The 24,507-nt window shown below is 37.7% G+C and overlaps 1 protein-coding gene across 2 annotated transcripts in view; it reads left to right on the top strand.

Moving 5' to 3' along the window:
• The window catches only part of Tox (thymocyte selection associated high mobility group box), a 313,525-nt gene extending 289,919 nt beyond the window's left edge, over positions 1-23,606 (top strand). For both annotated transcript variants that reach the window (XM_090338640.1, XM_090338641.1), the window contains exons 6-9: positions 1,966-2,046; positions 13,702-14,088; positions 22,558-22,706; positions 23,320-23,606. In XM_090338640.1, coding sequence (XP_090194766.1) covers positions 1,966-2,046; positions 13,702-14,088; positions 22,558-22,706; positions 23,320-23,356 — 654 coding nt within the window. In that variant the 3' untranslated portion in view covers positions 23,357-23,606. The remainder of the gene's footprint in view (positions 1-1,965; positions 2,047-13,701; positions 14,089-22,557; positions 22,707-23,319) is intronic.
• The last annotated feature ends 901 nt before the right edge of the window (positions 23,607-24,507 follow it).

Here is a 24,507-nt window from a genome sequence, read left to right as displayed (position 1 = left end):
GGTATTAAAAATAAATGTAAACCCTGTCAGCTTAATACTATTCATTATAAATACTGTCTTAGAAAAGTGGTTTAAGGAAAAGCCATAAACAAAAATCAATCTCTTGAGAAAACAAAATCGATCAAATTTAGAAAAGCTCTATGTTTGTGAATATAGTCACACCAAGATATGCAATAAACCCGAACTATTATAGGCTTCACCCTACACTAGAATTTTTATTCCACCAACAACCGTCCAGAAATGAATCTGAGTTTCACTTCCAATAACTGGATCAATAATTGAGAACACTCCTGCAAATCTATTGCTTTATTTAAAGCAAACAATTATTAGCTTTTTGCTGAAAGCAACAACAAAAACAAAATTTCCAAATTAGGTATTTGTAAGTTTGCTTGGATGGTGGCAGAATGATTCACTGATAATATTGTACTAATTCTTTATTCTTATTTTAATTATTTTTTATTATACTAAAATGCCAAATATTAAATCAACCTTGCTAGAGTAAATTCACTTCATAGGGTCCTATTATGATTCTGTTGACAAGATCGGTCATTCATGTACTGAAAGGAAAATAGTCTGCTTTAATTAAAATATTCATGAGTAAATAATATTTCTCACATCTTGAAATTCACAGTTGGGTCCCTGGACTTGGCAAACCACAGTCATCATTGGAGACCAGAAATTTCCCCATGCTGCCAACTGGCAGATACTTGTATCTTTAGACATAATTTATAGTTAACTACTCAAGCTGATTCTAAAACCACTTTTTCCCAAAATCTGGATCTGGTTTTGAGTTCAGCATTACAAAATACTAGCCAAGCCTTAATGTCTTGCTATAAAATTTGAGTTATGGGAAATTGAAGATAGTTGTATCCAGAAAAATGAGTTTCAGTGTCCACAGTCAATGCTGAGAAAGATTCTGTTCTTTGGGACTGATTTCAAAAGGTTGCCAGACATAGAATCCAAACCCCTGGAAGGATTAGCCTAATAGCAGCAGATGATCGTGTGTGCTCAGTAAGCACAGTCTGATAACTCCTCTCGGTTCAGCTTAGCAATCTGACCTTTCATGTACAAGTAAGTCATTTCAATTCTTGTGGATGATTTCAGATCATTTTACTTTGGTGTTTGAGATGAGAAAGTCTCAGAAATGAAAAGCATATGTAAATGGAGGTTCATTTCAGAATACTTTACACTTTCAAAATGCAGTATTCACGTAGGTCCACGTCCTTGTGTCTTTCTTGCAAAAACACCAGAACAGGCCTCAGAGCCTGGCATCTGTGTGACTCTAGCGTTCTCAGGGTCCCAGCTCCTGGCCTGAAGATGTTTTTGACCATCATCTCTAATTGCTGATGTTTGGAAGTAGAACTTGGAGATTAGAGTCTTTAGAGTGTGATGATCCCCAAAAGTCTTTTACATATCCTTTCATTTTCTTATTGAACATGGCATGTCACCTTAGAATTCCAACTTTGCTTTTGTATTTCACCTACGTAGCATGGGATATATATGCATATGCATGCATATATATGCTCATGTATATATGCTAACGATGTTACCTATATTTCTAAATATGGTAACTACAAATATGTATTTGCACATGACTGTACTAAACAATCATCTGCCCATTACATAAATATGAAAACCTAATTCACTCCTTCTGTGGTTCTGTGGTTGATTCTCCAAGGAAACCTCCCTCAACAGTCTCTCTCTAAGCCAAATACTTCCAGTCTCAATGTATCCCAAATGAATTCTTCCATAGGCACTATATAAAACGTAGAGTTTTTTTTTACTATTGTTAATCTTACTCTCTTGCGAATCTGTGTTACAGGAAAATGATCTTGAGAGAGATATCTATTATTACATAATGATATGTATGTGTGTGTGTGTTTTATGAAATTATCATTGAGGATGGTATGTCTCTGAAAACAAAAGCAGATTTACTTTCTAATTTAAGATGCTTTGTTGTCGCAGGTCTATAAAAAGAAAACCGAAGCTGCAAAGAAGGAGTACCTGAAGCAACTTGCAGCATACAGAGCCAGCCTGGTATCCAAGGTAACGTGCAATTGTGTGGTATTGTGATGGACCGTGGCCATCTCAGTGCCAACTTTGATAGTCATTTAAAAGCATAAAATATCACGTTAGCATGTCTGCACAATTTTCTTTGTTAGAAAAAAAAAGTACATCCTAAACAAAGCCGTATGTTATGGGAATATTTGTTCATCACTAGAAGGCCAGAGCCACCTCTTCTTGGCCTTTTGTAAAATGCTGTCTACCTGCTGATTATTGGTTTTGTAATGTAGATAAAGCACATTTTTAATCAAGAGCCAATTCTCCCATCTTTCCATACTCAGGTCTTTCAACCCTTCCTCCAGCAGGCCTTTACATAAGAAGAGCTGCAAGAAAATGTATGATTGCATTGTTTTGTTGGAAAATTAAAATGCCACTGAGAAACACTGTGTGCTTCAAAATCTTTTGAGTATCAATTCTGGTTGCTATACTTACTATTTTTTGACTCTGTCTTATCCTGTGCATTTAAAGTTTCATTTCTCTTTGTGGAAATGGCCCGAGTGCTGGACTGAGTCTAGGAAGGGCTTGATACTCTGTCTTGGGGATTATTTTGCTCACTCTGACCCCAGGCTTTCGGCTTTCATCCTACTTATTCTAAGAAAATACCCATCCCCATTCTAACACTCAACAAAACCCAATCTATAATTTTTTGTTTATTAAAGAAAACACATGCAAAATATATTGTCAGAAAAGAAAAAAGAAGGCAAATTCATATACATAAAAGATTTCAGTACAATATTGGTCTAATCTAACCTTATGTTCAACTACTAAGGAAAGATAATGTGAGAAAACATACAATTTATGATCTAACCTTAAACTTTCTAACACTTGCATTATCTCACCTTTTAATTTGCCTCACTTCTTTGAAATATTTATATTTTCTGCTGATACCATTTCATGTGTTACCATACATATACAATTCACAGAGTATGCCTAAAATTATAACAAAAATATGAAGCACCATAATTGGTTATTTGAAATTGGATAGGGAAAGGGGGAAATCAAGATGAGTGCGGGGAGGTTAGGGGGTGGTGGGGAATGGGGACCATGCCATGAGAAAGGGTATCAATGTTTGTGAAGTAATGCACCTTCTATCTGGTGAATATAATGTAATCCTTCTAATAATTACAATAAAAAATAATAATTTATGGTAAAAAAATGAAGCACCAAATAGAACATCCACGTAGCCATTAATTGGGCTAAGAGTATATCAACTTAGTATGGCAGAAAATATAAGGAAGATTTTTGTCAACAAATAGTCCTCTAAGATAAATTTCTCTTGGAATATCTTATTTCTTTTTATTATCCTTACCTAGTTACAACAAAGAGATTTGCATTCAACATGTAACTTTGTGAATACAATGCATCTTGAGCAACTAGAATTTTAGTCAATGCATTTTTGTATAGAAGAAAATCAATATGGAAAGTGCCACCCTGATACAAAGCACTCAAGCTAATGACATGCAGATTGCTAGAACGCAGTAATACTGACTAAGCCTTTACTTCTGAAACAAATGTCCTCAGATTTGCTCCTAGCTGCAACTTTCTTACTATTCAGTCTCAGAGTTGCAACCCGCTGTATATAGATGATTTGTATAAATGCTGTGAGTTGCCATTTCTACATTTAAGAAACCAAGCACTTTTCTTTACAGCTTACTCAGAAATTTTTCTTATCTTTGGTGGTGGAAAGTTTGCTGGAGCTGTTGAATCTCTATGTACAACTATATGTTATGTGGGTATAAATTGGAGGAGTGTTACATTGTCCCCAGGTTAGATGTTGTATAGAAGCTTGTGTTGGCTGTCCACCTTCTAGTCACTGTAGTAGAATTAACCAGCCAACCTCCCCGCTTCATATGTGATACAATATATAAAATCTATTTCTGTTCCCTTTTAATTACAACTAGGCAAATAACAGCCATTTATATGTAAACAGACTTTTTTCTACATTGTTATTTCTTTTACTACACTATAAATTATTTTCCTATTTCCAAAGATCTAAAGCAGCCAACAGAATATACTCCATAATACAATAATTGTGATTCCAGGGAACCTCCAATATGCCAGCTAAACTCCATTTTTTTTATTATTTTTTTTGTTATCGTTTATCCATTTCTACATCTAGCAGACTTTTCTGGGAATGTTATCAGTGTCAAGCTCACAGGATAAAATAGACAAGGCAAGTTCATCCCTTGCACGTAAAGAACTTTCTCTTCAGTCAAGGGCAACCAATAGTGAAAGCATGAACTACTCCATGATCTGTGCTTTGAGACTGGAAAGTCAGAAAACAAAGGCTTTGCTAAGTTACTTTGCAGAAACCTCTTGGAACAGGTGACACTGGAGCTGGGGATCCAAGGAGGATCAGAGCTCACAGAATTGGAAGCTAGAATGGAGAGGAGGCCAACCAGCTCTGCGAGTGAAGAGGTCCATGTAACCAAAGCTGAGTGTTAAAGCAATGGTGAATTGAGATATAGCTGGGAAGATAGGCAAGCTTCCGGTCACGGAGGCCTCGCACGATGGTGAAAAGGACAGGGTTTATTCTCGGCATACTGAATGGGCTTCAATAGAGCAGGCATGGCTGAATTGATGCCTTTAGATTACTTTAGGTGTATAAGTTTCCTTAGTCCTTATGCCTTATCCTTGGAATAAGCTTGAATACTAGCCTTGGACTAAAGTACTCTGCAGGGAAAAAAAAACGTGTCTGGATGGCATTAATCTTGGATTTTTTTTCTTCTTTTTTTTCATATATTTTTATTGTAATTAATAGAAGGGTTACCTTATATTTGCCAGATAGAAGGCTCATTAATTCACAAACATTGATATGCTTTCTCATGTCTTGGTCCCCATTTCCCTCCCCCCACCCCCCATCCCTCATCTTGTTTTCCCCCCTTCCCTATCCAATTTCAAATAACCAAATATAAATATATCCAATATATCAGAAAACAAAGTGAGATACTGTAACAATATGAGATAACCAAGGGACAGCAAAAGAGATGAGAGATAACATAGTACATTAAGGACAACAATCATTCATTATATGGCTTTTGTTTCTATATCCTAGAGGTCCTTTCATTTAGCATCATACTATATGGCCTTATGCATGTAGGTTTTGCTCTATTGCAAATCTCTGCTAGGAGAGCCCAAGGTTTCTACTGATTATGACAAATGAGGGAGACCATTGAGCCTATGTAATCTTGGATTTTTTTAAATACCCATACATCCCCACCCACCTGTGATCTTTCTGCTGAGCTATGCTGCTTGTGGTTCCTAACAGTATCTCCTATGTCATCTAAGATCCCACTGGCCCCAAGTCATGGTATCATTCTCTCTTCAAGGCTCATTATTGTTCATGGTGATGTGATATAGCCAGTGTATTGGGCCCATCTTCTTTGTTCCTTAACAAGTTCAATTTACATCCTCAGAGCTCCATATTTTGCCATGTATTATCTATACAATACATGCATTTTTTACCAAAAAAGGCTATATATTCCTAAAACAATAGATTGTGCCCTTTTACATCTGTGTTATAGTCAGTTATTTCTCAGTGCTTCCTCCATATCCAGATGCACTACATCTTTCCTTGTCAGACCCACAGCCAGGTGCTGAGAGACAAAGATGAATGGGATATATACAAGTGGCATGTTTCCTGATGCTTAAATGATTTGAAGCTGTACTCTAATAAAATTAGCTGCTTCTTCCAGAACATAATCAGAAATAGAAACACCGAAACCATGACCATTCCTCGGAAACCAAGTCATGGAGTTAGAGTAATTCCCTCCCTTTCAGACACTTATTTAGTCACACATACCATGCACAACTAGTACAGTCTCTTCATCATCATGACTCTAGGCTTATATAAAGTGAAAATCTACCCAGGAGAAATGTACCAATGACTATAAGTGAATATTCTCACCTCTATGAGAATTATCTTCAGCAAGACAATACTGACACATATTTAGCAGGTTTTATCTAATTATAATGGCTCCATTAGAAATGGCATTTTCCTATCAAGCAGATCCTCTGAGTGATAGAGTGCTAATCTGTAGATTCCAGCTCTTGGTCACAGCCCAGTAAGTCTAAGGACATATCATCTCTGCTCATCAGGCAAAGATTAAATAGCTCTCCTACCATAGAAGAAGGTCACACTGACATTAAAGACTCCAGGTTTCTAGGCTTTCTCTACCTGAGTGATCATCCAATTCATTTGTATTTATAGTGGGTTTCTCTTATTATCTCCATTAAAATTCACCCTAACTCTTCCCTATTAACAACTCAGAGTTTATTCCAATCTGATATTTAAAAGGCCAACTATTCTTAGTGATCCACTACTACCGCCGGAGGCAGACAGAGACATTCAGTGGAATTGAAACCTGGTGCATGGTGGGAAAATCTACCCTGTGCCATGCTCTTCCATGGGGGATATGTTACCTGGTCATATGAAGCCAGCAGGCACCAGTCACTGATTACCTGGGCAAACAAAAATCAAAATTGATCAATGATGCTTCAATAGGAGTTTAAAGTGCTATAAATACAATGCTGGGTAAACAGCAGAATAACTTACTCAATTCTAGGTACTATCATTTAAAGGGAGATGTTACAGAAAAGAAATAGTGAAATGTAAAAGGTTAAAAGGCAGTCATAACTCACTCTTGTAACCTTTGCTACTCAAGAGACTGAGATCTGAGGATTTTTGATTCAAAGCCAGCCTACACAGGAAAGTCAGTGAGATACTTTTCTCCAACTAACCACCAAGTAGTCTCAAATAGTCAGACTGAATTTTCCCTTGGAAAATTTAAAAGCAGAAGCAAAAGTTGTGAGAGTGGGGGATGATCTCTGGGGGAGCTTTGCTCTCTGGTCTTCCATATGGAAGCAAAGGAACCATGTTAATGGATCCCCGAAAGGGACACCAAGCCAGGAACCAGTAGCTTATTCCAATCCTAGCTGTCAGAATTAGCTCTACAGAGATCAGACAGACATCATACCTACAATAGACAATCATTTTTGCATACTTACAAATTTGTTGGTACAGTAGGTCTTACCATTAAAAATGATTGAAAATTTAAAACTCAAGTATAGAAATCACAGCTTAGAATTAAATATAGGAGTTAAGTAATCTCAATAATTATCACTAATAGATCTGATTTGAAGGTCATTAAAATTTAGCTGAATCACTTTAATATGGCTGCAAGATGATATAAAATAACTTTGCAAATGACATTAAAAAACAAATAAATTTCCACATAGCTACTTTCCTTTACAAAAATACAAGGTGAGGGCTGGAGTTTAGCCTAGTGGTAGAGAGCTTGTCTAGCATGCGCGAGGACCCGGGTTCAATTCCTTGGTACCACATACTTAGAAAAAAGAAAAAAGCCAGAAATGGTTCTGTGGCTCAAGTGGTAGAGCTCTAGCCTTGAGAAATCCCAAGGACAGTGCTCAGGCCCTGAGCTCAAACCCAGAACTGGCAAAAAAAAATACAAGATGATCTAAATACAAACAAAAATACAGTCATCTTGGAAGTTTTCTTATTTGAAATGTATTATCTAAACCCTACAAAAGAAGCCAGGCACATATGCTAAGATAACTTCTTGCCTTAGGCAGTTTTACATGCTATGAAGAGTCATACTAAGCTGGGCTCTTAAACAAAGCATAGGAGAATCTAGTTTTTCTATAGATAGACTAAGAAATTCCTAGACATGGTTCTAAAGTACTGTGCTGAAAACAAGGTACAACTTTAAAGCAATGGAACTAGTTTCATTTCACCACACAGACCAGAATTTATATTCCCAAAATGAATGTTGCATTCAAAAGTAGTCACCTTGGGAAACTACAAACCTATTTTATTATTGCTCCCAGAGTTTAAAAAACAAATTTTTTTAGAAACTCCTCTTTTAGAGCTGCAGTCAGGAAAAGTTTATGAGCCACTCTAGAAAATCAATCTTCTTACATTGTTTTCACACCTCATTCTTTTCCCTAAACATCATCTAGATAGAATCCACAGCCTTGGCTTCAACTGACTGTTAGCTCTTTCCAAAAAAATGAAATTTGCCATCAAAAGTCAAAGAGTTGTCTGAGGATATGTAAAACAGTATCCCACAGGCTCTGAAGAGAATTCCAGTAGGGACGTTCCCAAATATTCCTAGTAAAAACAGCACTATTGAAATGACAGCAAAGCTTCTCAGGATTGCCAACCAGGAAGGAGACACAGTATTCTGGATGTCTACTATGTTAAATAACAGCAGTCATATTCATGGCTTTAAGGCCACACATCAAACAGGAGATTTTGTTTCTACCCTAAGGAATAGTTTGAGCCAGGTGCTAGTGGCTCAAGCCTATAATCTTAGCTGCTCAGAAAGCTGAGAGCTTTCTGAGGATTGCAGTTCAAAGCCAGCCTTGGCAGGAAAGTCTGTGAGACACTTATCTCCAATTTACTTCTGAAAAAAAATACCTGGACATGTATTTATGGCTCAGGTGTTAGGGTACAAGTCTTGAGCAAAAAAGCTAAGGAATAGCACCTAGGCCCTGAGTTCCAGCCACAAACAAAAAATAGGAGTAGTTTATGAGCTAGCGTGCCAATGTTTACATAGGACAGTGGAAACTCTTTTTTAATAGCTAGCTCAGAACAATATTTACCTGAATATGAATATCTATCTGTCCTCATGATCAATATACATTTTTCCATTTCATTAAAGGGGAGCAAATTAGAAAAAAGGGAAGAAATAGTTTCTTTTTGCAGAATGGGCTGAATTCACTCTTATATTGTAGAGAGAATTATTGAGATAAATACTGAGCCTAAATTTGTAAATGAGATGGATTATTTTATGACTGTTAACATAAAATTTGCAGCTCTGTGAGCCCAGATTGTGATTTAAAGATAATAAAATCTCACGCTTCAGGATATAAGTTAATCACCTGCGAGGACCAGAAAGAATTTTCCTTCCAGAAAGTAACAGCACACAATTGAGTGGGTGCATAAATTTTGTTTAATTTCCAATGCATCGAGTATTGGTCAGTGCTAAAAACAAGATCAAATTAGATGGGCTATTAATTTGATTTGGTTCAAGAATTCCTACATGGTTGCTTCCAGTGCATTTTATGTCTTCTGTTTATACCTTACTATTTTAAATAACAATTACTTTGTCTATCTTCCACTTTTATAGCACATATCATACCAGAATAAGGGTATTTATCTGCTATACAGTATTAACTTCTTGCTACAAAGTAAATGGGATTGAAATTACCTTGAATATTTATCAACTCTGTTAATAAGTAGCTTAAGACTTATGCAGTTTTATTCACTATTTTTCACATAGCAAAGCAAACTCTCTACTGCTAAAACCCAGAAGGTCTCTATTGCTACCATCTTCTTTTTTATTTATAAGTAATGATTTGGAAAACTTGTGATCAAAAAGCCAAAAGGAAACAGAATATACTTAGAAACTAACAGCCAGAACAAATCCTTTCCTTAGAAATGCCATGTTCATGGTTGACTTTTACTTGGCAATGGTCATCTGAACAGCACAAAATCAAAACAAAAATGCTTAATAGAGTTGAAAGTAGAAACAAAATCATAATACATAATATATGTAATAAAACAGTTCTAATTTATGAATGGTAGTTTACTATGAAGATATGCACTAGAATTGATTGGCAACCTATTACTTTGCTTTGATAGTTTAAGGTAGAACAGTGACAGAGTATTAAATTTATCAGTTCTCCATTTATCCACACAACCAAATTAACAACTTATGACTCTTTGCTACTTTTAAATGAACTTATTTTATCTATATTTCAAAATAGTAAAGCAACATTGTAGTTAATAGACGGTCTACTGTATTACTCTGATTAATAACTAATCAGGCTGAGCACTGGTGAGGCAGACAGGTGCCAGTAATTTTTGCCTATAATCATAGCCAATCTGAATTGAAGCCAACCCAGGCAGGACAGTTTGTGAGACTCAACTCTCCAATTTGCTACCAAAAAGCTGTAAGTGGATCTGTTCTTCAAGTGATAGAGTTCCAGCCTTGAATGAAAAAAAAAAAAAAAACCCTAAGAGACAGCACCCAGGACCTAAGTTCAAGCCCCCAGCACCAGCCCCAAAATAAAAGTAATCAGAAGCGAAAGCTAAAAGCAGTCTTGCTCCTATTCAAACAAGTGACCTTTATGTAAAAATGAAAGTTCTCTCAGTCTGGATGGAAAAGAGAAAATTCCCTTGCTGGGGCTTCCTCCTCAGATCCAATGAGGCTGGTGAGAGGTCTCAGCCAGACCTGATGGACTCTGCCCAGAAGGAACTATTGACTCACTCAATAAGTGGGCTGCTCCCTGTTCTTCCTGCGCCTTCACATGTTAATCATCATGTCATTTTCAGACATTTAAAAAGTTAAGAGAAAAGGTATTTTAGTAACACATTCTAAAATTTTAATTCCATCTATGTTTAGTTTGAAATCCACAGTGGTCCTAAATAAGTGAAAGTACAAGTTCCTGCTATTTTAAAATAGGTTTAGGGAGCCTGGTCTTCCTGTCTGCCCTGGAGAAGGTAAAGAACACCTTATATACAGAGAAAATGTTTGTGTTTAATTATCTGTGGGTGAAGAAAACCTCTACAAGATTGGCAAGAAAATATCACAAAATAGGCTGCTGTCTACTTGTATAAATTTCCATATATCTATCGCATCTACTATGTATTGTCTGTGTTATATCTACCTATTGATCGAACTATATTAACTATATAATAGATAACATGCTATTATATATTGAGCAGAATGAAGGAAGATTGAATTCGTTTATTTTAAACTGGATGTTTTTATATCTATAGCCAATATTTCTTCATTCTCTAAAAAGGAAATATAGAGAGAAAAAAATTAGGAAATATATAAATAGAGGTACTTCATAGTTTGATGGTACAGAAAATGCAAATCATTTATATTTTTAATTCAAAACAGCATAAGCAAAAATAAAAATGTGCAAACATATGTTGATTTCTATTAGATGTAGCTTCCTTTAAGTAGGGAATTGAGATTGTCCATAGCTATCTATGAAATGAACTCCTCTCTAGGGCTAAGGAATGCAAACGTAAGAAAAACACATTCCCAAATGATATCAGCACACAGATATATAATAACCACCCACACGATTACTTACTTTCAAGATTTTATCAATGGTAGTACAGGTCACAATGTGCAAATTCCCACTATTTATGAAACTTGAATTGGCCCGTTTGACCTTTTCCTTAAATTTTGTTAACTGTTTTGTACAACAATAAGAATTTTTAAATGAAGGCCGGGAGTTTGGCCTAGTGGTAGAGTGCTTGCCTTGAGAAATTCCAAGGACAGTGCTCAGGCCCTGAGCTCAAGCCCAGGACTGGCAAAAAAATAAAAATAAAAATAAAAAATAAAAAGAATACCTTTTAGGAATTGTGTTTTTAAAAATTTAATTTTTCTATAATCTCCTTTAAAATTTTGTTTGAGGAACAATGTGTGTTTGTGTGCTGGTACCTGAGTATGTCACACTCTCGAAGCATTTTCATCTCAAGGTTAGTGCCCTGTTGTTTGAGCCATACCTCTGGTGCAGACTTTTGCTAGGTTTTTGTTTGTTTGTTTTTTGACATGTAGTCTATTCTGGATAGACTGACCTCAAGCATGAACCTCGCAGGTCTCAGCTTCCCAAGTAGCTAGAAATACAAGAATGAGCCACCAGCGCTCGACTCAGCATGTCTTATACATGTACATCACCTCTTGCAGAGCCAGTAGAGGAGCTGGGTGTGCAAGCACCATGGCTGTATCTGCACTCTGTTTAGGAGCTAACACAAACACATCATTATTCTCCCTGTGGGCCTCATTTCATTTCCCTCCATTTTTTTGAACAAGTGCCCCATTCTGCCCACAGTAGGATATGCAGATTTGTGATCATGAAGCTGACTGGCTTGAGTTTCTCCAGTGGCAGGCCATTCAGGTACAGTGATTTGTCCACATCATACACAAACAGTCTGCCTGCTACTCCCCACTGCAGGTTGTGGTACCTGAGCATCAGGAGCAGGGTGAACTTCACAGAAGGCACAGTACTAGTGGAATAAGAAACTCCCTGACTGGTGACAGACTTGACATCAAGCGTGCAGAATGGGGGTCTTAATTTTGACAAAGAGACATTTTTCTCCAGAAGGGTATTTTAGCATTTCTCCCTCTTATTGGCTTCACCAGTCCTCGTGGGACTGTCAATCTCTTCCTCTTAACAAAAGTAGGAGTTAGGCTCCTGTCCAAGAGGAAATACTACAGTTCATCCCTGATTCTTTTCATCTCTCACAGAGTTTTCAAGTCAATTATAAGATTATTAGAAAATGACCACATGAGGGTGTAGGAAAAAATTAGGACACAATTTATGATGGAGTCTAAAATTTCTAAGAGAGATTATTATTATCTTCTTCATTAAGGGGACAATTCATCAGCAACTTCTTTTTAAAAAAATCAAGATGAGTTCTCCAGTTACTTTGAAGACATATTAATGTGATTTTATGTGACTTTAGGTTGGTATTTTTTTTAAAGTCTTTGGAAGTCATTTCCATCAACCGGCTTTGTTTCTTTGTACAAATATGTAGGCCAAGCCTCTTTGAGAAAATTGAAAGGGAAAAAAACTCAATGTAAAATCAATACAAGAACCTCAGAGATGAAATAACCATCCCTTGTTTCCTATCAGGGTGATCATGATATCTTCCCCACACTCGTCTTCTTATCTTTGTTTGATGAGAAGAATCAGCAAGTTAGAGCTTCGCACTGAGAAAAAAGAATGTCATTACTGATTGCCTTAGATTTCAGAAAAGTGATACAATTAAATTCGGTGTTCTATAAGTTAATGTTAAAAATAAGGATGGAAGCTTGGTGCTAGTGGTTCTTGCAGGTAGTACTAGCTACTCAGGAGGTCTAGATCTAGGGATTATGGTTGAAAGCCAGCCCAGGTAGGAAAGTTCAAGCAATTGTTATCTCCAGTTAACCATTAACAACTCAGTGACAGTGTCCAGGTACTGAATTTAAGCCTCAGGACTGGCACAAAAATAACAACAAGATGGAAGAATCCTTGGATAAGAACGTCAGGAATAGCTATAGATAACCTGTCTACAATCCTAGCTATTCCAAAGGCTGAGATGTGAGGCTCATACTCAGATTTAGCCTAGGCAAACATTTTTTTTGTCGATGGTGAGGCTTGAGCCCAGAGTTTGGGTGCTGTCCCTGAACTCTTCTGCTCGATCACTTTAAGCCACAGCACCACTTCTGGTTTTAGAGAGAAGAGTCTCCCAGTTTTTCTGCCCACAGGAAAAGGGTTTAAACCCAATCCTTAGATCTCAGCTTCCTTTGTAGCTAGAATTATGAGCAAATACCACTGGTGCATGGCACCAAGAGACACCTATGTGTTCTTAATCCGCAAAAATTTGGACTAGAAGTATGGCCCAAGTGGTAGAGCACCAGATGTAACTGAAGCAACTGAGAGAGCAGACATTGAGTTCAAGCTCCAGTTGTAGCAAATAATAACCATAATAACCATGAGAGTTGATTGTCATGAGAGCCCATGATATACTCACAAAGCTCACCCATCACATTTAGGCTGCATGGTTCAGCCTCTGCCTCCTAACAGTGTTTCCTTTTGTTTTTGCAACAGAGCTACAGTGAACCCGTGGATGTGAAGGCATCTCAGTCTCCTCAGCTGATCAATTCCAAGCCCTCAGTGTTCCACGGGCCCAGCCAGGCACATTCAGCTCTGTACCTGAGTTCCCACTATCACCAACAGCCAGGAGTGAATCCTCACCTCACGGCCATGCATCCTAGCCTCCCCAGGAACATCGCTCCCAAGCCGAACAACCAAATGCCAGTGACTGTCTCTATAGCCAACATGGCTGTGTCCCCCCCTCCCCCGCTCCAGATCAGCCCTCCTCTCCACCAGCACCTCAGCATGCAGCAGCACCAGCCACTCGCCATGCAGCAGCCCATCGGGAACCAGCTCCCCATGCAGGTTCAGTCTGCCTTACACTCGCCCACCATGCAGCAAGTGAGTGCATTGCAGACCCCAGAATGCAATTAACACCTGTGTTTGAAAGGGGGATGGGGGATGAATCCAAATGAAGAGAGAGCACAAGGGAGAGCATATCCAATTGGTATCTGCTCATTTCAGGGGAAAATGCAATTCGCAAGAGGTTTTTCAGCAGGATCCCTTCCCAGTAGTTGAGAGTTGCTTCTCATCAAAATCACTGGTTTCTTTTCCACAGTAGACACTTTGCTTCAGTCTTCATAATTATCCTTTTATTTTCTGTTTCTGTACGAGGGTACAGTCATTATTTTAAGATACCTCAGACTGCCATAGATCTCCTTAGAATAGAGAATTCTCTCCCTCTTTTCTTAATGTTGTTTGAAAATAAGAATGTCGTGACTAATATGCCAGTTGAGCTCCATAAAGGATGCAAAATGAAATACAAGTCCAATGCCCAATTTGGTAGAATTCTGAAAATCTTGAGAATGGAACATTTTAATAAATTTTATTTAAAAATGGATATTTGAGGGTCTGGAGGATGCCGAGAAATTGAACAGCTGCCTAGCATCTAAGCATTGGTTTCCGTCTCCAGCATACATGGATGGATGGATGGATGGATGGTAAAGGATAGATGAGTGGCTAGATGGTTGGATAAATGATAGATAACACAAATTGGTGGTTGATATCAATATTCAGATATGTAATTGGAAGATAGATTGATAAATGATAGATAGCTACACTGACAGTTGATATACACATAGTTACATAAATACATAAATATATAGATATATAGATCTAGCCTCTATATTAGGAAAAAATCTTCCTACCTACTCCTAAATTTTTTAAACAATTTGTGAACAAATTCATTATTTTTTAATGAATTTTTCCTTCTGGATTTTGGTGTTATTTCCAAGTTTGAAAATTAGGAGCAAACTATACAAACTCAACCAAACATTAAGTATTCAAAAATCATAAAAGCTTGTCTCAGAAAGTAAAGGTAAAAACTACAAATTATAACAAATTCAACTGTAATTTTTAGAGCCCAAATACTCTTCTGTCTCAGAATTGTAGGTAAACAAGTAAACATCACTCTCCTAGTAAACTGATGGTCCGCTGTCTGTGTAGTTTGATTCTATAGTTAGACTGGGAGAGTAGAAGACAGGAATGAGGCAGAAAGATGTATCAAATATAGGTGGTCCAAAGGCAGATACCAGTTGCTCATGCCTATAATCCTAGCAAATCAAGATCTGAGGCAGGAAAGCCCATGAGATTTTTATCTCCAGTTAATCACCAAACAGCTTAAAGTAGAGCTATGGTTCAAATGGCAGAATGCCAGCCCTGTTAGAAGTAGCAAAAGGACAGTTCCTATGCCCTGAGGCACTATATCACTGTGTGTGTGTGTGTGTGTGTGTGTGTGTGTGTGTGTGTGTGTGTGTGTGTGGTCTGAAATCCATTTTTATTATCATAGAGAAGATTTCTGAGATCCAACAATGGCAAATCTGATAACAAAATACTTGATCTCTTCTTTAACCCTGAGAAAACTTACAGTGCAGACATTAGCATTGACTTCATTTTAAAGACAAGGAAGCAGAGGCCTGACAGAGTTAAATAATGTACTCACAAGGTGGGAGCTGTGATTTAAACCAGATCTGTGCAGAAGCTAGAGCCAGGATTCATGAATGCACTACGTGCTGCCCGTCCCCTCAATCATTCCTCTAGATTAACCGCTCTGTATTAGAAAACCCATTTCCCTGAAGAATTTAGAGAGTCTTTAAATCCTAGTTGATTCTAAAATCAACACTTTTATGAAGAGCAAAGGAATTCATCTCCTTACCAAAGTCTTCCTTGATCCCTAGACTAAAAATATTGATACAGCCATGACAAGTACCTTACCTCCACACAACAAACCATTTGTATGGTACCCTGCTGCCTTGTCTACACTGGTGTTTATGACAAAGGGCTAGATTCCTTCCCATCACACATCATTCATATGAAAAGAGACTCTTGCCAGGCGCCATGGCTCATGCCTGGAATTCTAGCTCCTAGGGAGGCTAAGATCTGAGGATCACGGTTCAAAGCCAGCCTGGGCACTAAAGTCCTTAAGACTCTTATCTCCAATGAACCACTAGAAAATCAGAAGTGACACTGTGGCTCCAGGGGTAAGGTGGTAGGCCTGAACTGAAGAGCTCAGTGACAACACCCAGGCCCAGAGTTCTAGCCTCAGGACAGAGAGGGGGGGGAGAGAGGGAGGGAGAAGCTCGTAGATGTGCTTATATTGTAATGAATCCATTGTATTTGGTTGAAGAAATAAGACCTGGAGGATCACCTTCCACTGGATAAGTTATCTCTTCTTCAGATGGGCTCGGAGTCTATGTTAGGGCTCATGGTATGTGCTTTAGGGCTGTATCGGTGTACAAAAAAAAAAAAAAAAAAAAAAAGAATACTCGAGGCACAGTTCCCTCTCAAGTTGATGCCTAAAGCTGTGTCCAGAGAGGAGAACTGTTCCTAATTTATTCACTCAGAAATATCTCCTTGAGCTGGGAATCTGGCTTAATTGTAGATTGCTTGCGTAGCATGCATGAAACCCTGGGTTCAATTCCTCAGTACCACATAAATAAGGAAAAAGAAAACAGAAGTGATTCAAGTAGCTCAAGTGATAGAACATTAGCCTTGAACACAGACAGGCTCAAGCCCAGGCCCTGAGTTCAGCCCCAAGACCAACTAGCAAAAAGAAAAAAAAGCACTATCCTTTGTAGCAAAATGGTTGTTTTATTATCTTTTCTGTCTTTCTTACTATTGTAATCTTTAAGTAGTTGTACAGAGGAGTTACCATTCAGCAAAGCAGTTTCTGAATACAATCTGTCTTAATCATCATGTACCCTTTCAACGTTCTCCCTCATCCCTCTCCTGCCTACCCTTCCTCTCACTTCTCTTAGTTTTGTAGGATATGCATTGAGTTCTTGACTGCAATGCTTCTCCTCCTCTTTGTTTATCTACCCTCTCCTCTGCCCCTACCTGACTTTACCTTTCCAAGCAATTATACTGGTTGAAGTCTCCCATGAATCTACAGTATTTCAAGTGATACAGATTTGAGGCCATGACAGGCAAGAAAGGGGAGAGGGAGGAAGGGGAGGTAGGAAAAAAGAAGGGAAGAAAAGAACGGAAAAAGAGGAAGCTAGAAAAAGAAGGAAGGGAAGGAGGGAGGGAAGGAAAAAGGGAGGAGGGAGGGAGGAAGAGAGGAAGGAAGGAAGGAAGGAAGGAAGGAAGGAAGGAAGGAAGGAAGGAAGGAAGGAAGGAAGGAAGGAAGGAAGAAAAGAAAAAAAGAAAGAAAGAAAGAAAGAAAGAAAGAAAGAAAGAAAGAAAGAAAGAAAGAAAGCTGGCAAGACCCAAATCTTAACCAACAGAAAAACTGGGTGCAGTGGAAAACATTGTCATCCCAATTCTTGGAGAATCCTATATAAAAGGGATGGCAATAGATACAGCACAAAGGTCTGTGAGTAGCTCAAGTAGTAGAGTGTCTGTCCAGCAGCAGCAGGGTTTTTTTAAGTCTCCTTTTCTAGTTCTGCTAATACATCTGCTAAGCTAGCTGTGATTCAGAATAACATTCCAATATTTCAGAATGCTATAAGACCATATATATCAATCCAAGACATCTATCTGTCTTCTCATACAGGATCTGAGCTGAATGGGAAGGAAAAAATTACATTGGTATTTGTCAGTCTTTCATGCAGTTTTATTAGAATATCTCAAAAAAATGAGAGTTGAACCGTATTGCAATTTACAATAATAATAATAGAAAACAATAAAAGTGATGGCAAGAACACAGATAAGCTACAAAGCTGGCACTGACCAAGTTCACTTTAACAATGCCTGGATAAGATCGGTAGTCAGGAAAATAATTTTGGGGACAATGAACAACTGAAAATAATGCATGTAAATGTTAAGACTGTTGGAAGAAATTATAGGTTAGGTTGTAGAATCTCATTTTCTTGGAAAATATTTACATATTTATTATCCTTAAGAAGTTGTACAAAGGGGTTTCCATTCTGGATGTCAGTTTATGAATACAATGCATCTTGGTCAATGCATCTTCCATCATTGTCCTCATCTTTTTCCCCACATCGCTTCCATGTACCTAGTATCTTAGAAGATTTTCGTCAATTCATGAGATTGGAGGTATTTTCAATGACCCCTAGTGTGTGGCACTCATTGCCTGGACTCTGGCAATTCAGTAATAAGGAGGAACAGAGAGAATAAGGCCGCTGCCCCTCCTTGGGGGAAGATGGAAAGCCAGGACGAAGATGGCAAGGATTGGAGACCCCATGAGTTTAGAGGGGGGTGGGCAGGCAGAAAGACTGCTTAAGCTAGGATAAACTGGAAGAGGAAAGCTTGCTCAGAGACCTGAAGGATGAGAAAAACAAGTCTTTAGATGTTGGAAGCTTAGGAAGGGAGGGCGTGGGACATTTCCACAGAGAGCCACTGTCACAAAATGACCAGGAGAGGCAGATGAGTCAGGAGAATGGTGGGGAAAAGGTAGGGATGATAGGTAATCTGAGCAAGAGCCTACAGTGTCAGGAGATTTGACAGCCCCAGTCAGCTGCTTCCCCAAGCTGACAATTGACTACAGTCTGGCATGGCTAGTGAAGCCTTCGCCTGTTGGCATATCTAAGGTTGTGAAAAAAATTCGACCTATCTTACCCACCATCCAAAGCACAGTTATCCTGTGATGTTTCTCTCTAGTGTGGGAAATCATGCTTACCTTCAAACCCTACACAGAGGAAAATTGTTAATGGCTACTGTATTTTGGGAGCCTGGGCTCTGTCCCTGAGTTCTTCAGTTCAAGACTACCGCCGTACCCTTTGAGCCATGGTGCCACTTCTGGTTTTCTAGTGATGAATTGGAGTCTCACAGCCATTTGTGACCGAGCTAGCTTTGAAGCAAAATCTTCAGATCTCAGCCTCCCCAGTAGGAGGATTGCAGGCGTTAGCCACCAGTGCTCCAGCTTTGGTTACTGTATTTTTTAAATCTAAGTCTTCTTTTTCAATATTATTTTAGTTATTTCTTTATCATTTTGAAAATGTAAAAAAATGATTATAGAGCCTGCCAAGAGCAATAGTTCTTTCTTTTCTTCTACAATAAAATCTATATCTAGATGGATGGATAAATTGATTGATTGGTTGATTGATTGGTTGATTTTTTTGGGTGGGGCTGCCAGTGACTGAGCACTGTACCTCAGTGGTTTTTCTCAATCTAGCACTCCTTGTTTCAACTCAACTTCCAGTTTTTTGGTGGTTGGTTAAAGATCAGAGTCTCATAGACTTTCTTGCCTGGCTTGGCTTTGAACCATGATCCTCAGATCTCAACCTCCTGGACAGCTAGGATTACAGGCATGAGCCACCAGCACCCAGTTACAAATAACACACCGAATCCATAGAGTTGAATCTTTTCTGGGTGTGTGGGGGTCCAATTTTCTTCCTTTTCCTTCTGCCTCATGGTATTTTTGAATGAGGTCAATAGAAAATAAATCATTAATATCTGTCAACTTTTTTTCTAACCATCAGAAAAAAAAATCCTTGTATGATATCACACAGACAGATTTTCAATTTCCTTGTGTAATAAACAGCTGCTTTAAGATTTGGGTGTAATTTAAAGGTTTAAAAAATCACATTGAGATTGATGAATAAATCAGTTGCAAAGACAAAAACATTGATGCCTGCTGAAAATATCTCTCCAGACAGGCAGGAAATGAAATTAGTTCTCAGCAAAGTGTGGATACAAGGACCACAGACACAGTTTGGTTATGATGCCAGCTCTTTTTTCTTCTTCTCTTTTGGTCTTCTATGGTGATACAACACACTGCAAGGGCTACAAAAATCTAATTAAAGAGCAAATGTCCCTTCTGACATCAAATTAATCTTTATCATGTTTCCTATTTTTATTTCAATCTGGCACCAGAAAATGAAATTTAGAATTCCAGGCATGCTACAAAACAGTTTGTGATTTTTCTCCTGAGCATTAAAATGCAAAATATTCAGTCTTGTTTAATTAGATGGCTAAGCAAACATTTTTCAAATGTTGTTTCCTATTTATATCAGTAATAAAAATGTATGTCGTTCTAACGTTAACCTCAACATTTCTTTACAAAGTGTTCAGAACTATGGTTTGTTTTCCAGTTTGAAAGGAAAAACCAGTGTTAAATAATGTTCCTTCAACATTTGCCTATATTTTTCTTGGTCTTTGATGTTTGTGATGTACTTAAAGTTAGTCATGGAAGGTAGCTGAATCTTTCATCTTTGAACTTTGTACAAAAATTAGGTTCATGAACTGAAGTCACTTAAGGAATTTTTATTAAAGACTTTATTAACATTGATTTTTATATCATATTTCAAATGATGTGTCTAATAAACAAGTATTCAAGGATTGAATCTCTATATGCAATCACTGGCTCTTAGATTTTAGAACATAATTTTTAATGTTTTCGTAATAGTCTCTTCCTAATGTAAGGATATAGTTTAAGAAAAGACACAATAAAGATCTGGTGTGTGTGTGTGTGTGTGTGTGTGTGTGTGTGTGTGTGTGTGTGTGTGTGTTTTCCATGCTTTCAGCTAACTTGATACTTTCAGCTACCATTTGTTTTGATCCTTGTTTGATTTTAGCTTATATTTTGTCAATTGTTGTGTAAAAAATCCAATATGGAGAACTTTACTTTAAAAGATAAGACAGACCTGGCATTTGTACATCTGTCCCATAAGTGTCTCACCATAGCATCACATCATCTGTAGTAAATGTTATTTATTGAAAACATGATTTATTGAGCTATTACTATGGGAAAGCTCAGTAAGTAGGGTACAGGTTCAGGATGCTCGTGCAGCACTGCTGATGGTGTTAATAAAGCAAGTCAACCCTCTTTCCCCCAGTGTGTTCTCCTGCTCATCACCCAGCACTGCAGTAGACACAGGAAGGAAGAGGAGAAAGTTGGGCTCTAGGAAAAATAAAACAAAGCATTGAAAATAAAGACACTTCATGGAAGCCAACCAAACACCTTCCATGTTAGAAATGCACGATGATCCAGAGAAAGAATTCTGCCTGAAACACAGAAGACACCCAAGCATCTAGTTGGGTCCCTTACCACCAACTTTTAGTTTAGGAATCTGTTTAAAATTCACATTATAGGTGGTATCTACACAGACAAACCAGTAGTTCATTTAGGAAATTTATCCATTCATTCAGGTCAAAAAGCCAATCTGGCTGAATTCTGTACTTTTCAATGACTTGGTACTAGTCATTCTGAATTCATCTTTCTTCACAGTTGTTTAGACATTGGCTTGAAATCAATTGAGGTAATTCTGAGAACTGAAGATGTGGTATAGTACATGACACTTTTTAGTGCCGTTATAGAAATGATAACCAAACATGAATAAAAGTCTAAGGATATCCTTAGTTTAAAAAAATCAATTCTGTGATCACTCTGCTAAGTTTAAGGACAACAGTATTCTAACCTTTAAAAGCTGCCTGCAATAAATGGAGAAGGTATATATTTTTTCAATCTCTTGATTTCAGTAACTAAAAGGAGTCATGGCTGGAATCTGATGTACAGAGACAATTAATAGACTAATTAAATTGCTTTTTTATCACTCCCAGCAAAGCTTGCTTATGCTGATCTTGAATTTATCAGATAAGCTACAAATAAATCTTTGTGTATAATGCTTTTTGTTTATCAGATATAGCTATACACTTGAAAGATTCTGCCCTTGGATTTTTTTACTAGGATTAAATGTCAAAACTTATCCATATTAGTGAATTAATCACAGTGTTGTCTGCAAATTAATAGATTTTTCAATTACAAAATATTCACTTTGTCTTACACTTTTCCCTCTCCATTTTCTAGCAGCACGTTGTTTTGTATTTCTTTCTCTGTATTAATCCAACCACTTTTAAAAAGCTTTGGTTGGAATTTTTTGTTAGCTGAGAGAGAAACACAAATTTAAAAAAAAGAAGAAGAAGCAGATGGTCCCTTTGAGATTGAATGAAGAAAAAGGGTTTTGAGAACAATATGTGAATAGGTGTAGTCTAATAAAACACTCAGCCACCTGCTGCCTGAATCCTTCAGAAAAGATTCTGTTACATATTCTGGGGATTAACTATTAATGTATCCTTAGGTTTGATAGAAAACAAACTTTGAAGGCTATAAGCTCTTTGCTTCCTTTGTTTTGATTGAATTAGCTTTTCTACATTTTAAATGTTTCTGTATTCAGTCTGCTTAAGAGTACAATTAAAGGTTATTTTGACACACAGTTAAATGAAGAAAGCATGTATACAATGCGATGCAGACCTCCCTTCTCTACTATTGTTTCCTAGGCCCTTACCATAGGTATGACACCTCTTGAGCAGAAGCAGGAAGGTCTGTACAGAGAATACATAAATATTTAGGAGTTTTTCTTTTAAAAAGGCATTCTAATCCTCACCTGTGGACTTGCATATTCCTTTCAGGGATTTACTCTTCAACCTGACTATCAGACAATTATCAATCCTACATCTACAGCTGCACAAGTTGTCACCCAAGCAATGGAGTATGTGCGTTCTGGGTGCAGAAATCCTGCCCCCCAGCCCGTGGATTGGAATGACTACTGCAGTAGTGGGTAAGCGGCCTGCCATCGCCACCTAGTGGTAGATAGTGCTCATAGCATGTGCCCGAGTCCATCCCGCTTTTATTATTATTATTTTTTAATTTTTTTATTGTCGGGGTAATGTATAGAGGGGCTATAGTTACATTCGCCAAATAGAGGGTGCCTTACTTCTCACACATTGATACCCCTTCTCAAGTTTTTTTGTCCCCATTGCCCTCCCCTCACTCCCTCCCAATCATCTTATTTTCCCCACTTCCCTTTCTTATTTCAAATAAACAAACATAATGTACTATGTTATTTCTCTTCTCTTTTTTTGGCCCTTTGGTTATCGTTACTGTATCCGGCTTTGTTACCTGGTATATTGTATATACGTTTATCTGTTTATCCTTCCCGCTTTTATTCCTGCTTTCCAATAGATGATATTCAGGAAAGTAGCTGCAACAACTTCAGAAAAAGTTGAGCCATTATCCAGCCCTTCCAAGAATAATGCCTTTAGATCTCTCCTCCCTGAAGATGCAGTTTAATGACGCAGACCCTTTCCCAGAGACTAGTTTCATCCCTCAAGTTAAACCAACTCTACCCAGGCTGTCTTGTAACAAGGATTTTATGTTTTCTCTCCCTACAGGGGTATGCAGAGGGACAAAGCACTGTACCTTACCTGAAAAACTAAACACCTCTCCTTTCCACTGAGGAATTCAGGGAAGTCTTTTCACCGGATTGCTTTGTACAGTCAAGGCAATTCTCCATTTTATTAGAAATTACAAGTTGCTAAGCACTTAGGACCATCTGAGCTTGTGGGTCACCCACTCTGGAAGAAATAGTTATGCTTCTTTATTATTTTTGTAACCCTTTATGAACATTCTCCTCCTCCTCCTCCTCCTCCTCCTCCTCCTCCTCCTCCTCCTCCTCCTCCTCCTCCTCCTCCTTCTCCCCCTCCCCTCCCCTTCCCCTCCTCCTCCTCTTCTTTCCTTCCTTCCTTCCTTCCTTCCTTCCTTCATTCCTTCCTTCCTTCTTTCCTTCATTCCTTCTTCTTCCTTCTTTCTTCTTCCCTGAAGGAAATATGGACCATTCAAAGTTTATGTTGGTTTTTTGCTGTGAAGTGCTATATGCTCTAGTAACGGCCTTAGCGATGTCTCGGGTAACAGTCCTGGGTTTTCCATTGGTTTTCATAATGGGTGTTTATATGAAACTACTAAAGACTTTTTAAATGGCTTGATGTAGCAGTCATAGCAAGTTTGTAAATAGCATCTCTGTTACACTCTCCTAGAGTATAAAAATGTGAATGTTTTTGTAGCTAAATTGTAATTTGAAACTGGCTCATCCCAGTTTATAGGTTTCACAAGAGGAGTTAAATTGGCAAACATTCATATTTTTACTTCATTTTTAAAACAACTGATTAATAGTTCTATATTTTCAAAATGTTTGAAAAAATATTCCCAAGTGATTTTACTTTAAAACCAAATTGGCTGGTCTCATTAATCAGACACAAGGAAAACTAATGTTAAGGGAAGCAAGGACACATTTATTTTGTACTGCAGGAAAAAAATGCTTTTTTTGTATCACTTTTTGTGTAATGGTTAGTAAATGTCATTTAAGTCCTTTTATGTATAAAACTGCCAAATGCTTACCTGGTATCTTATTAGATGCAGAAACAGATTGGAAACAGCTAAATTATAACCTCTACTTATGGCTCTGTATTATTGTTTCTTCATACTGTGTCTGTATTTAATCTTTTTTTATGAAACTTGTTGCGCCTATTTATGAAATAATAAATATAGGTGTTTGTAAGTAAATTTGTTAGTATTTGAAAGAG

Source organism: Megascapheus bottae, chromosome 9 (genome assembly GCF_031878675.1).
Source record: "Megascapheus bottae isolate mThoBot1 chromosome 9, mThoBot2.hap1, whole genome shotgun sequence".
Taxonomy (NCBI): Eukaryota; Metazoa; Chordata; class Mammalia; order Rodentia; family Geomyidae; genus Megascapheus; species Megascapheus bottae.
This window is presented reverse-complemented; position numbering and strand designations above follow the sequence as displayed.